This window comes from Sitophilus oryzae, unplaced genomic scaffold, assembly GCF_002938485.1.
Source record: "Sitophilus oryzae breed Bouriz unplaced genomic scaffold, Soryzae_2.0 scaffold_1297_pilon_pilon, whole genome shotgun sequence".
In the NCBI taxonomy this organism is placed as follows: domain Eukaryota; kingdom Metazoa; phylum Arthropoda; class Insecta; order Coleoptera; family Curculionidae; genus Sitophilus; species Sitophilus oryzae.
The window spans coordinates 430,194-446,132 of record NW_022145945.1 but is presented as its reverse complement, the minus strand read 5'-3'; the positions used below and the strand labels follow the sequence as shown (position 1 = coordinate 446,132).

Below are 15,939 nucleotides of genomic sequence, written 5' to 3'. Positions count from 1 at the left end.
GCATAATACTAAATTAAAAGTTAAACTGGTCGATATGAATGTGGCAGATATAAATTTCCATCTAACTTTTTCAGTCCAATTCTATTTATCATAATTTTGTAGTATATGATTACCATTTTCTGCCTTCAAAATTGAAACGATTTAATTAAATACCTACATTTCTATTTTAATTCCTTTTTTTTAATTTATTATGATACATAAACAATAAAAAAAACATATAATCTAATCATTATTACAGTAATCTAGAACATTATTATAAAAATGGTAAATTTTATAATTTCTAATTTTAAAAATGTTTTTTTCTTTTTTTGTTTCAGATAATGGATTTATTAAGTTCAACTGAGCGTGTGTGATTTTAGTGTATGTAATTGATTAGTGTTCGTAGGTACTGGCTTTAGTACCGAGAAACTTAGTTACGTGTTTTTGAGTGGTTCACCGTAGTTGAATAACTATCAGCAAAATGGTGGCAGGCTGGTAAGTGCTATAAGTAGAAGTATAGGTTTTTTCAGTAAATTTCATTAAAATATTGATATCTAGTTATTCTAAAAAATTGAGGAGAGTATTGGAAGTTATATGGTACACCTAGATGTTATTCATATAATTTTTTTATTTCTTGGGTATGAGGTTTTATAATAAATAGAAAGATAGTGGGCTTTTTCGGGATATTCATTGATGAGGCGTTCTGGTGTTTCCCCGTGTTTCCCACAGAATCTTCATTTTTGCGTTGTTTCTTAGCTTCAATCTGCTGAGATGTTCCTTGAGGAAACAGTGTCCTTTTAAAGATCTCGTAAGAATCCGAAGATTGTTCTAAAAAATATTTGATTTTTTAAAATATAAAATGAAAAAAGAATCAAAAAGAACGGGTATATAAAATAAAACAATTTATTAAATTTATATAATTTTCTAGGCTTTATTAAGTTATAGGAAACAAAAATTAAAATAAAAACAAAAGTGGAAACTAAAAGAACAAAGAGGCAAAAGCATAACAAAAATTATTAAGAACTAAAAAATTGGCAAGATTTTAAAAAATGTGAAAAAATAAGTTTATAGGTTTTGAAATATTCTTCTCAACAAACATTTTAACTAGGTACCTAACTGAAAATATAAAAATAGAAAAGAAATTACGAAATATTAAAAAGAAAGTACCAAGTAATTAATTTAACACACTTTTATGGGTGTACTAACGCAACAAGTTCTTCTTATTCCTACTCGTTTATTTTTCAATTCCGTTCGTCTCTAACCTCATTTGTACCTTTGGGATACGGTAAAATGAGCCTTATTGAATTATTTTGCGACTTTCGCCGACAGGAGAAACGCGCGGAGAGGTTGTAAGTCCCAGGGGACCAATTTCATTGGGATTCCCTGCTTGCGTTTATTCCCCTGATGGTTTACGAATACTGTGGCGGATGAGGTATTTATTTTTGTGTCCTATCGACAGACCAGAAGAGAGTCTGATAAGTTTTTTGATTTAGAAAACAAGATGAAAATTGGTGTCTGAGAGTTTTTTGACATGAGAAATTTGATTTTGATGTCAATATGACTCCTACTAGTAGACGGCGCCACCTACATATTTTTTAACTGGTTTAAAGTGTAATACGTATGTTTTAAGTGTTTAAACTTTTCGTCCGTACCTGTATAAAACTACTGAGTAAAAAAATATACATTTACGACGTTTTTTACGTGAAAAAGGTCTCTTGGTAAAAATCGCTACGAGTAATGGCTTTCGAGATATTTTAAATCGAAATTATCAATACCTGTCATCATTGACATTGTAGCGTTTTTTAAACAACTACCACTGCGAACGGTAGCTTTTCATCGGAGAGCAGTCGTGGATAAGGTATTTCACTGGAAAGAAAACTAATTAATAACAATAAATAAAAGAAATAGATATTGGGCGCCAGGCATGTACAGAGAAAGAAAACACAGTTGTATATTACTTAAAACTAATGACTGTATTTCATGATGTTCTTTGCTGGTACATGACATTGTAGAATTCTAATAAGTATATAGTGGTTATATGTCAAAAAATGGTGTTAAGAGTTGTACTGAATATCTATGAAAGTAATACCATTACAAGACGTAATGTAATTAAACCTAAGATCTAAATTATATTTTAAAGATTAAATCGACATGAATGTTCTTAACAATCTAACCACTAAACATAGTCTGTACGATATTACTTAAGATGTACGTTATTGTTTAAGACCGAAAATGTTTTAGATGTTAAATGTAAAACTAGAACTTAAATCTACACTTAGCTGTTCTTTATGTAACCTTGCTTCAAACAGTAGCAGCGTGAGGTGGTCTCGCATCTCTGTACTCGGCCATCCAATACAACAAAAGGGCGCCAGAATGAGGACACCATGAATTGATACAGCCGTAACTACTGACTAGACTGAGAAATGGGAACGAAGCAGCATGGGGCTTACGCTACATCCATACTGAGGCAATATGGGGACACTACTCGTACCTTGGAACACTACTAGGACCTTGGATAATGTCCGTAACTTGGACCATAACCTGGAACACAGTCCGTCCATAAGACAATGTACGTCCATAAGATAATGTACGTCCATAAGGCCCTAAAAATACGAAACTCTTGTTTAAAAAACCAAACAAGGTCTAATAAACAAAATAAACCTACCTCGAAACACTTCCGAGGGCTCAATAATAAACAAAAGAATTAAAAATTAATTAACAATTCATGGTGTAGGCATTGCGATCAAAAACGAAATCGCCACCAAGTTAACAGAAGTACCTATTGGTGTCTCCGAACGTCTTATGAGCCTAAGGTACCCCATATCAGACAAAACTTACGTCAACATCATTAGTGCCTACGCTCCCACCCTTGACGCTAAAATTGAAGATAAGGATAAATTTTACCAAGCTTTACAAAATGCCCTTCAACGAATTCCAAAGCACGAACGAATCATCTTGCTAGGTGACTTTAATGCCCGTGTAGGCAAACAACAGAAATATGGCCTGACGTATTGGGAAAACAATGGAAAACGCAAATAGCAATGGTGAACGCTTATTAACAACATGCGCAGAGTATAATCTTTGCATCACCAATACGTGGTTCATGTTGATGAACAAGTTTAAAGATACCTGGAAACATCCTAGATCAGGCCACTGGCATCAATTGGACCACATAATCGTTCGAAGGATGCATCTAAAAGATGTTAGGCTCACAAAAGCTAGAATAGATGCCGAATGCGGCACTGACCACCGACTTTTAATTTCAAAAATGAAAATCCAGTTAAAACCCAAACATCCACGCTGTAAAAAGCAAAACAACATGACCAGATTGAACGTACGGGATCTAGAGAACAAGAATACCGCCGACGCCCTCCGGGAAGCCATCAAAGAATCACTTCCACCGATAACTTCAATCTCAATATTGGAAGCTGAACAAGACTGGACACAATTAAGGGATGCGATTCATAAAACCAGCGAAGCAGTACTGGGAAAGTCGAACAAAAAGAAACAACCAGACTGGTTTGACGAAAATCAACAGCATATACAGGCTTTTTTGGAACAAAAGCATAGAGCACATCAAGCCGTCACTGCAAATCCACTTAATCCAAGACTGGTAGATAACTTTAAAGCAGCCAACAACACCCTTCGAAGAGAACTGCGCCAAGTAAAGGATAACTGGTGGTCACAAAAAGCGAATCAGATTCAAGAGTACGCCACTCATCACGATTATCGTAAATTCTTCGAGGCTGTAAAAGAAGTATACGGTCCAACTAAGAAGGTAAGCTGCCCAATCATGGCTCAAAATGGCGAACTTCTAAAAGAGGAAGAACAAATCAGAAATCACTGGAAAGAACATTACAGCCATATCCTTAACCAAGAAAACAACCCCAATATGGAAGCACTAAACACAATACCTCAGTATAACAGCCTCGATGTATTAGACATCCCAATAACAGAACAAGAAATAAAGACCTCCATAAAACAGCAACAAATCAGCTGGCTGTGACGCGATTCCGGCGGAAATCTATAAGTGTGCAAGTAAAGAAATTATGGATCATCTTAAGGCTCTCTTTGATGTCGTATGGGAAAGCGGAGAGGTACCTCACGATTTTCGCAACGCGAATATAGTGAATATATTTAAGAACAAAGGAAGTGCATCAGACTGCGGTAATTACCGGGGAATTTTGCTATTAGCTATCGGCGGAAAAATTCTTGCAAAAATAATGTCAAACCGCCTGCACCCATATATAGAAAAAAAATCCTCCCAGGATCGCAAACGGGTTTTCGTACCAACCGCGGCACCGTCGATTCCATATTTTCCATCCGTCAACTACAGGAAAAAGTAAAAAAGCAGCAGTCTAAACTTTATGTTGCATTCATCGATCTAACAAAAGCCTTCGACTCTGTGAACAGAGATGCGCTTTGGGCAATTATGGAAAAGTTCGGAGTACCCAACAAATTTCTTACAGTGTGTAAAAGCCTCCATAACAACAACAAGTCAAGAGTGTCACATCATGGATCACTGAGCGACCCATTCCTAACAAATACAGGAGTTAGGCAGGGATGTGTCTTAGCGCCTCTCCTATTCAACATATTCATGGCAGCGCTCTCCATTATAGTGGACAGCAAACTGCAGGAGAGAGGATTGGGCATTAGATACAGATATGACGGGGTCTGTTCAACATAAAAAGACTCAGGGCAAAAACACGTACAAAATTTATCACAGAACTTCAATACGCTGACGACTGCGCTCTAGTTGCAAACACGGTACAACAATTACAAGAAATGTTGAACACATATACCTGGGCATACGAGGCTTTGGGCCTTAAGCTGAACATCGGCAAAACTAAAATCATGTGCACTCCCCCGGAAGATCACAACAATGCTATAAAAATCGGAGAAGAACTATTCGAATATGTGGCGGAATTCAATTACCTTGGCAGTTTGATTTCGGAAAAGGCCAATATTGACTCTGAAATTCAGCACAGGATTAGTAGCGCCTCAAGAGCATTCTGGAAATTAAAAGACAGGGTTTTCTACAATCATGACTTGAGTACAAAAACAAAACTTGCAGTATACCGAGCAATTATAATCCCCACCATGATATATGGGAGCGAAACCTGGGTGCCTTACCGCCGACACATGAACGCATTGAACAAGTTGCAACAGAGACACCTTAGACAACTCTTAAGAGTCCGGTGGTTCCATCATGTCTCAAACGTATCGGTCCTTGAAAAATCTAACTGCGAGAGTATTGAAGTCATGGTCACAAAATCCCGCTTAAGATGGGCTGGTCACGTATGCAGAATGCAAGAAAACCGCATACCAAAATCTCTGCTTTACGGTGAGCTTGTGGACGGTAAGAGGAGGCCGGGTGGACAACTGAAAAGATACAAGGACATTTTCCACGAAAATTTAAAGGGAATTAACATGCAGAATGAGTGGGAAAAAGCAGCTCACAATAGAACTCAATGGAGAAGGGTTGTAAACTCAGTTAACAGCGGCAACCAAAAAGTAGAGAGGCAACAAAGCAATGAGATTTTTGAATGTCCGGAGTGCGGTAGGCAGATAACATCACGTATCGGGCTTTTCAGTCACAGAAAAGCTCATGAAAGAAAACGCCTTGCGTGACCATTTTTTTTATGTGTGTCGAATACTCGTCAGCGAGTAACGGCTGTATGTATGTATGTAAACAAAAGAACTGTCCTTTCTTCCATTTAACATTCTGGAGGACAACAGCAAAAGTACACCAACGTGTCAGCAAAATACAAATACGAGTTAAGGTGGGTCAATCCAAAACTCTACCCTAAAAATATTCAATAATAATATCGAATCTATAAAAGATAATAACTCATCTTTACCTGTAGCATCGAAATGGCAGCTGATTCAGATTTTGCAGCAAGATTTAAATTGCCATTTCTAAAAGCAGGATTTGCAACCGTGCCGCAACCGACCAAGAACAAAGTGAGGTTAAAACGCAGAGAGGCGCCTTGACATATAACAAGGATCTTGACAGCGCGCGCCTCCACAGAACAGTGAAACGATAGCAGGGTTGGCGACTAGGGAACGTAAAAATTACGCCAAGCGTGCCAAATAAATTATCAGGCCTGAACGATACGGAATCCGGTGATGATACGCCAGACATCATATAAATCATATATAAAAAATACATGTAACGAACTAAAAACGTTACAACATAAATTAAACATGTTGACTAAATAGTTATTAGACTGAAATCATAAATTTGAAATGTTTTTGAGCCAAAAGTTCAACAGAAACGGTTTTATCATCATTTTGTGCAGAAAAAATTATGACTAATTTAAAAAAATAAAAATTTCCCAAATTTATTATTTCAGTGAAATAACTATCTACTCAACGTGTTTATTTTTCGTCAATAATGACATGTATTGACTATTTCCATTATCAAATATCTTAAGAACAGTTGCTCGTAGCGATTTTTACAAAGATATATTTTTTACGTAGAAAGTCACAGAGATGTATATTTTTTCACTCGGTAGTTTTATACAAGTACGTACAAAAAGTTATTACGCTTCAAAACAGGTAAAACACATGTAGGTGGCGCCCTCTACTAGTAGGAGTCATATTGACATCAAAATCAAATTTCTCATGTCAAAAAACTCCATGACACCAATTTTCATCCAAATATTGACGTTACTTCAGAAATTATTTAGAAAAAATCGAAATAAAAATGAAACTTCTACACCCTGTATCTCTGAAACTAAGCATTTTAGGACGTACATTTATACAAACTTTTTTACTTATTTTTATCTTCAGAATATGCTGCCGAAGTTTCCGGAATACAATTCGCACCACCCTGTATATTATATGCCTACAAAAACTCCGTTCTGTTACAAATACATTTCTTCTCATCGAAAAAATAAAGAACAATGAAATTGATATAATTTTCTGTAAAGTTCCAACAATGCCCGACAAAATAACGCAAATCCGATTTGCCTTCATTCCCTTACCACCGAGAAAATAAAGAAACTTCTCCTACTTTATCCCTTTAACTGCCATACTACTCATAATCCTATCAAGCAACTTTTCTCAGATCTAGCTCGAGTCACGTCGGTCGGCATTTGCATTCATTTAATGTGCTTAAAAAGTTTCTGCGTTCATTTTTTTCCGTCTCTCTGTCTGTTTCGTTCCTCGTAAAAATGTAGCTCGTTAGAGAGAGCTTTGCAGCGAGCATAAAAATGACGTAAAGCCCTTTCTGGAAACCGTATTTTATTTGTCTCGCTTCGTTAGAAGACTGCAAGGGGACAAATACATTTTTTCTCGGTTAATAATGACTTGTTTTTGTGTGGCGAGAGATTTGGTGAAATAAGTCAGATTTAGAGTTAGAGAAGTACTTCAAGTTTTAGCAGTAATTTAGTCATGGCCGGAACAGCGATTTTTTAATAACAGGTACGTGTTCCAGTTGCAAAAGATACCTGTTCCAAGAAACCTGTTCCAGTTCCAAACTGTTCCAAAACGAAAATTAACACCGTACTTGCATCATTCTGATTCGGTCGCTATTTTTCTTTTTAAATTTATATAAAAGAATATTTTTGCTTAAATAATGAGAACTATATACTGGAGATTTTTCTGTTTGCTCTAAATTTAATCTACTATCTATGTTGCTATATTACCAAGATATAATTTTTTTTAACTAAAAAATAAAAAAAAACTATCAAATTTTCGAAAAATATAAACTTTTCAAAAACATGTTTTCTCGAAAAAAACTGATAAGAATTGAAATATACAACCCCTAAAAATATGTACACTTATTTAAGACCCACCCTGTATAAGCACTAATGAATAAATATAGATTTATAATTTTGTTATATACTTAAAAAGTAAATTCTTGGAAGAGTTTATTTTTTTTTAATATCTACTATATTTATAATACCAAACAATAACCGACTGTTCTTACACTGTATTTTCAAAAAAAACTATAATACGATAATTATATTGCATTTGGCAACGTCGCCAGCATTTTTTTATAATAAAAAATGTTCCTTCTGTTTTAAAAAAATAAAATATTTAAAAAAAAATATTACAAATTTAAAATTTATAAGAATTTAGTTGAATTTTAATTAAATATTTTAAATAACGGCAACAGCCACACTTGTTTATTACGCCCCTGTATCCCGATAACATATAACACCTGAACGGTCGCGTCCGCTAGACTTTGGCTAGACTAGCGAAACCGATATACGACCTCGATTATCAACTCAAACCAGTTTTTTTTACTTAACTGTTTCAAACAGTTCCAAGTTCCTAACTGTTCCAAGCCCTAAACTGTTCCAGGTCGCAAACTGTTCCAAGTCTCTAACTGTTCCAAGTCCCACTGTTCAGGTTGGGACTTGAAACAGTTTAGGGCTTGGAACACTTTAGCGCTTGAAACAGTTAGGGACTTGGAACTGTTTGGGACTTGGAACAGTTTGGGATTTGGAACAGTTAAGTAAAAAGAACTAGTTTCAGTTGAGAAACGAGGTAGTATATCGCTTTAGCGACGCGGTCGCTTGACGTTATATTATCGAGATTGAGTGCGAGTGCACTAATATAGTGCATAGACGTAAAAAGAGCATGGGCGACGGTTTCCGCAGCGTTGCCGATATTTGATATATTTAATTAAAATTGAACTAAATTTTTATTATAAATTTTAAATAGGAAATCAATATTTAAAAATACAAAAAGAAAAGAATATCTAATATTTACTATTTTATATATGTAAAAAAGTAAAATACATATATAAAATAAAAACAACTTACATTCCTAGATAGTACACAAATCAAAATCTATTCTTGTAATAATAAAAATTCAACAGACCTATAAATATTTATACCCGAAATTAAACAACTAAACAAATAATAACAGAGATAGACTAAATATTTTGGTTTGCTCAAAGAGTACCCACAAGCAAAATAGTATTATAACGTCTAATTACAAATTAACACGAAGAATCTTGGAAGGAATTGTTAACGTTTATAAATAACAATTGTTTTAATTTGTTTGCACTAAGTCTTCTTCGGCGATCGGTTAAAACAATCCCCGCCTAATTATGATGATTGTTGTGTACTGCACCAAGTAACTCTAGATAATAATTCGGTAGCACGAATTAGCCAAAACAAAAAAATTTAAAGATGAGAGTTTTTTTTAATGTAAACAGAACAGGCGAAGAGAATTTCTTACCATCAAAAAAAACGTACTGGCGATGTTGCCAAATGCAATATAATATATAATTATCTAATTTTGAAAAATACACAATTAAGAATCCAGTATCACAAATATAGTAGATAACATTTAAAGTATTTAATTTAAGTTGCAGTGTTTTGAAACAGCTGGAACAGTTGGAACTGGAACTGGTATAGGATAGCACATGAACCTGTTCCAAGTCAGTTCCAAAACAAACCTGTTTCGAAAATAACAGATCCTGTTCCAAAGCGTCATCACTACAGTAATTTGTCTTCAGATTGTGCTTTAACTATTAGTAAATTATACATACTCAAATGCAAAAAAAACGCAACGGAGAAATTTTTGGTCAAATTTCAAGCGTCATATTTTTGTTACTCTTAGTTCTATTTTTATGAATTTTTTAGCAACCTGTATATAATTATATCAATTTTAATTCGTAAACTTAGCTTTTTATAAACTTTAGTATTTGGCATATTATACAGGTTGTTAATTTGTTTATTACTCGCGGCAAGAGCTTTATGGTTGAAATATGGCAACCTCGGCCCGCTCGTCGATAGACGACGCGACGCGACGGGACGAGTCGGCAGAAAACCCTATAAGTGCATGCGTTCTCAATAGGCAGTGTTGCCATTCTGTTCCCCTATAAGTAACTGTCCAGTTTACAACCTGTATAGTGTTAATCGAAGGATTGTTTGTTACCTTAATTTTAAAACACTCCGTGGAAAAATTTCGTCTGAAAATTTTCTTAAAATATCTCCTCCTGAACAATTTGTTTTTTGATTGATGACACGCTTTGTTTAATTTTTAGGGACCGACATGGGGAACACAATAGATCAATATCTACTCTGTCCCCCTTTCTTGAGTTATAACACCATACAGTCTCAGAGCTTTGACAAAAGCCAGTATCTGAGACGGTTCTACAGAGGTTAGTTCTCCATCTCCGATATTAGTCGTACCAAAGTTCATGGCACGAATGGTTCATCTCGGCGCACTCAGTGATGAAGCATCCTGGTGTTTTCTCATTTCCCCAAAGACAATTTTACGCACCACACCCACAATAACAATTGTAGTATTAAAATCAGGCATTTGCTTAAATTAACCACTCTAACAAGAAAAGTTTGTGTTTATTTGTATTTTAGTGCCAGGTTTGGTTATATATATACAGGGTGGCCCATCGAAAACGTTCCGCTAGGCATAACGGCCGGGGTAATTTGTTTTTTCAGAAAATTCAAAAACACGTCAATTTTGTTTATGAAGGGGACAATGTTTGCCACAAAAATGATTGCAAAATCTTCAACCCTTTAAGCGGGGGTGTCATCTCCCAATTTTCTTCAAATGGGAAGGGGGTCAAGTGGTACTGCAGTGAAAAGGGCTTTCTATTCTCTATACTTTCCGGCTTCGCTTTTGAAAATCGGTAGAGTCATTGAGAAGATATGAAGGATTGAAATTTGAAAAGTTTATTTAAATATTTATCAGAGTAAATGATAAGGATAAATTCCTTCGATCAATTTGCTGTTTTTTCTTATTATTTCTAGACATTTTCACTTGCCACAAGGTTGAACGATCAGGTGCGGTAGTTGCTAGATAGCTGTTCAGTGACTTATGCGTTGAAGTTCTTCTCAATATCGTTAAACTTTTTAATAATTATGGTGTACTCACTTGCAGAAACAGTGGAAATAATCGAACTTTATTTTAAAAATAACGAATGTGGAAATCGGGTTGCGCAGATATTCAACGAACGCCATCCTGACAAACACCTTTATGGCAAAATTGTTCGCGAGTTAGTAGCAAAATTTCGCGAAACTGGTTCCGTTATGAATAAAAAGAGGCAGAGGGAAAATCCTGTAGTAAATGAAGCTATGGAGGTATTCGTATTGCAAGTTGCTATGGATAGTACGCTGAGTACAAGAAAATTAGCCAATGAGACTGGCGTGAATCGTACAAGTGTCCAAAGGATATTAAAAAAACACAAGTTCCACCCGTACAAAATTCAGTTGGTACAACAAAATAGAATGATAAATACAAACCAAACCAGCATTTGTTTTGTTGTTTCCTTAATTGGCCGCACTTCACAGCTGTACGTGGTTATACTCTTGATAACTCTATTATATACTAGTGTTTTGTTCTTGTTGTTTATGCTTCTGTCACACAGTATCCCATTTAATATCGTGATAGCATTCCTTCCAAGTTGGTTTCGTTCTTCATTTGCTGTATCCAGCAGTCCATCATTTGTGATTTGCATACCAAAATATTTGTATTTTGTGCAGCACTTAATTTTCTTCCCTTCTTCTAGTATTAGGACTTGTTGTTCTAATTGGTCTTGTAGGTTTGGTTACTTACCTTAAATACAAAGAACACACAAATAAGTCCTTCCAAAAAAAAATTAGCAATGCCATCAACTTCTCTCCTTGTTTCGTTGAGAGTTCAAACAATCGAGACGCGGGCAATAAATTCCCTTTGCGTAACACCCACCGACCGACAAGGGGGTAGATTTTTAAATGAAAACTCATTAGAGAGTCGAGCCGGTCGAGATTTTAATTAAAAAATATACTCGAATCTAGTGGAGAAAACTGGTCTGTTGTCCCCTGTTTATTTGAAATTGTACTCGACGAAAAGAAATAAATTCTAATTTTGTAGGTGGGCTTCTGAGAAGGTTAAAGTTGATTGCCAAGAGAAATCATTGCTTCTAATGTACTAGTCATTTTTTTACTTGGATATAAACTTGTTTGTTTTTTAATTTTCTACTTCATTGATATTTTACCAGATATATTACAGTTAATTTCGGTGATGCCTTGTCTCCATATTTCATTTTATGATTCATACATTTCAAAAAATAAAATAAAACCTGTGTTGATATGAAAAATAAATATTATTTTTACTTGAGGAATCTCCCCACCAGAGATGGCACTTGTTTTTTGAAACAACCTGTATAGTATTTTTAACAATTTTAATATTTATTAACATTTATTGTGAACTAACACAATATCAAGAAAATATTGAGTCTTCTCTACATTATATTTTTACACGTTTTAAATAAAATTAGAACGGCACTAACAAACCGGAATTAAAGTCAGTTTTTTGATATGCTCCATCCTTAATCTTTTTATTTAAAGGTATTATAAAATTATACAGGGTGAGTCTTAATTGAGTGCAAATATTTTTTTGGGTTGAATTTTTTTTTGAAAATTTGATATTTTTCGATTTTTTTTTGATTTTTGGAACATCTTCATAATAATATGGCAACATAAGCAGTAGATTAAATTGACAAGAAAGAAAAGTCAGAGAAGATCCAATGGTTCACAACATTTAAACAAAAAACAATTTTCTTTTAAATCTTCTAATTTAAATGGTTTAATATTTTGAACCAAAAAATTTGTGTCTATCATAACTAAAGATGATATGATACACACTTATTAAACTAAAACAATACGGTTTAATATGTTGAGTAGAGAAATATTTTTCTAAAATAATACCTACTAAGTCATAATTAGTTATTTCATTTTTAGAATTTATTATTTTAATCTATTTGTATCGCCATGAAAATATTTGCAGATATTTAAAGCTCACCCTATATAGTGTCTTCTTTGACTTTGACTACTTTATAACTGTATTATTCTTTATTATACCCTACAAATTAGAGGTTATTTATCTTTATTGTGAGGCAAAAACATCCAGTCCGATACCCGATATAGCGGTATAAAAGAAACGGGCCCTCCACCAAATAAATCTAGAAAAGAAAAACCGTTTTGTCATTCTCCTATTTTATTTTCGAGCACTTTATCATCCTTATATGTCTTCGTTTGGCGGGGGAGTCACTCCCGACGTCTTTCAGTCTCCCCTTTAATACAGTTTGGGGAAGTACAAATAACTTAGCTACGCCGACATTTTAGTGCATATTTACCATACGATCGAAAAAAAAACGGCGTCAAAGACGGTTGGGAAATCGATGATAATTTTAGCGAGGTCAAGCCCTAGTAGGCATTTATTTGGCCGGTACTCTTCTTTATTTTTTGATAGAATTTACTGCCAGTTTACCTTAAGAGTCCATTTCACCAGTCCGAAAAAGTAGGAAAATAAGCGTTCGGCATTTAAAGTTTTATGTAAAACTGGCCAGGTATTTTTATACAAGTGAAGAAGGAAATTAAAGATAAAGGATTATACTATATCCGTATTGTAGCACATTTTTAGACAACTTCTTTATTTTTAAGATTTTGATGGTTAAATATCAACAAAATATTCCTTATGTTTGGACTAAAAGTTCTCGAAAATAAAGACATAATTTAAAATTCCGTTACAATACGAAAATAGATTGAAATTTTGTAATTACAGTGATATATAATTTATATGGTTTTGTAACAAATTTCTCGCTATTTTATGGCAAATTCGGAAACTTTAAAGATAAAGTTAGTTGTAGTGCTTGTCTTATCCCATTTCAACTACTGTGATGTTATATATGGACCATGTCTGGAAAAAATTGACATTAACAGAATAGAGAAGCTTCAAAAAAGCTGCCTACGTTTTATTTATGGTATAAGAAAATATGATCCCATTTCGCATAAGTTAAAAAAATCTAAGTGGTTGAATATGGAAAGCGTAAGATGCATTCATTGGTTTTATTTCATGGAGTTATTTCTAAGAAGTGTCCTCCATACTTGGTGAATAAAATAAAATTCAGAACAGATGTGCGCAACTTAAACCTTAGATTTAAGGGACTTATTACTCCACCACTTCACAAAACAGCATTGTTCACTAGATGTTTTTCATTTAATATTTCGAAGCTCTACTGTTTACCAGCAGAAATGATAAATCTTCAGAGTGCTGCATTCAAAAATAAATTTAAAAAACATTTTCTGGATAGTTCTCTTTCCTCTTATTTTTTTTACCTTAGAATTATTTTAGTTTAAAATACTTTTCTTTGTGTTTATTTCTTTAAATTTCATACTAAATTCTCTTAGTCATAGGATTACTATATAATTTACTTATATAGTCTGTCCAACGAGAAGATCCTTGACAGTGATATATGTGTCTGTCATTTTCATTTCAAAGTAGTTTATTTTATTTTACAAAGAAATAAGTTGGTACAACTGGAACGCATAGCAGGAAATTAATATATTTAAAATTTGACTGACAAGTGATTACTTCAAAATATTGTGAAAAAAATTGTATAAAACTGAAAAAATGAAATCGAGTTATTTAATTTAATAAAAAACGGTATATGTTAATACAAAACAAACAAGAACAAGACACCTCATACCAAACAAATATAAAAAAGAACTATTTCTTACTTTCAAGCTTTATGAAACTTCCCGCATTTATGATTATATTTATCAATATAACTTATGTACAAATACAAAATTATATAAATAATATAAAACAACATAAATAAAACAAACTATTTTATAATTGATAACACTTACCAAATTTTAAAGGTACCTTAAAGGTTGATTAATTAACTTTAATCTTAATTTTTTAAACCAGTACCTTTGGCATTATTTTTCTTGTGCAGTACTAAAATCCATTATTTACGTATCGTGTAATGTCGATATTTTACAGCTACTCCAGTTTTTAGTATGTGTTTAGTACGGTCCTTCTACCATATTCGAGATGCACTTATCTACGACGAGATGGTATACGAACTTTAATGATGGTAACTTTATTGGTGTATAAGACTTTTTGCCTGGGCAGCGAGTATTAACCATAAACTGTGGTCTGGGTCTACAGTTAATTTTCACTCGATTTTTCCTCCACTTGACTTCAAAAGACACAAAACACACGTAATAACAAGAATCAAAATGCATCATCTTCCAAAACGCAGGGTATTTGACAAAACTGACAAAAGTTGACACAAAATTATAACCTCTAATTTGGCAAGACTTTGACAAGCGTCAAAAATCTAAAGGCGAGTTTATACGCATCGGCGTCCGTTTGTCGTTCATCGTTCCGTCAAACCAATAAAATTGAAATACGGTCTGTCATTTTTGAAATAAACCAATAAAACTGGTTAAAAAGAACAAGAGACGACGTATGACGGATTTATATTTAAACCCATCCATAGTTAACTTAAAAATTGTTAGAAACTTTTTTTAGTAAAATAAATAGATTGGTATGGGACGTCATCTGCTTTTTTTCTGTCATCGTACAGACTTATACTATTAAATAGATAGGCAACTTATAATACATTTCAATTTTATTATACAAGGGCGCCTCTGGTAGTCGGAGGAAGAAATACTAATGGAAGAGAGGGGTGCGGGGAAGGGGGGTTGTTTTAGTTAATTTAAAATAAATTTAGACATACATGTAAGAACACTTTGTGTGCTTTTAATTAGGTCGAACATATTATAAACGATAAATCAACTTAATTAAAAGCATACAAAGTGTTCTTATGTCGGATATTAATTAAAAAATATACTAAAAGACTAGAAATAGTATATATTAAGTTGTTACAGTTATAATTTAATCTTTGGCGGTTTTCAGCAAATAGCAGGCAGTTTACATAATTTTCCTCCCTATGAAGTGAATTGGAAACGGCTATATAATTTTGGTGTAGGCAAGATTCCCAGTTTGGTTCCGTTTGAGACCTGAAATAATAAAAACAAATTAAATTAGATGTAATAATCTGCTGATCATGCTAATATAACACAACGCGCGTCCTTAATTCCTTACATGGACCGTAAAAAAAATTAAATAACTGCTTAGCAAGTAGCATTTATAAGCAGTACTAATTTAAAAATCTATAACTGTAAGTAGATATGTTTAATT

The 15,939-nt window shown here is 33.7% G+C and overlaps 1 protein-coding gene across 1 annotated transcript in view; it reads left to right on the top strand.

Moving 5' to 3' along the window:
• The window catches only part of LOC115874500 (vesicular glutamate transporter 1), a 148,570-nt gene that overhangs the window by 2,568 nt on the left and 130,063 nt on the right, over positions 1-15,939 (top strand). Inside the window, exon 2 of the mRNA XM_030889647.1 lies at positions 318-474. Within this exon, the coding sequence (XP_030745507.1) occupies positions 461-474 (14 nt within the window). The 5' untranslated portion in view covers positions 318-460. The remainder of the gene's footprint in view (positions 1-317; positions 475-15,939) is intronic.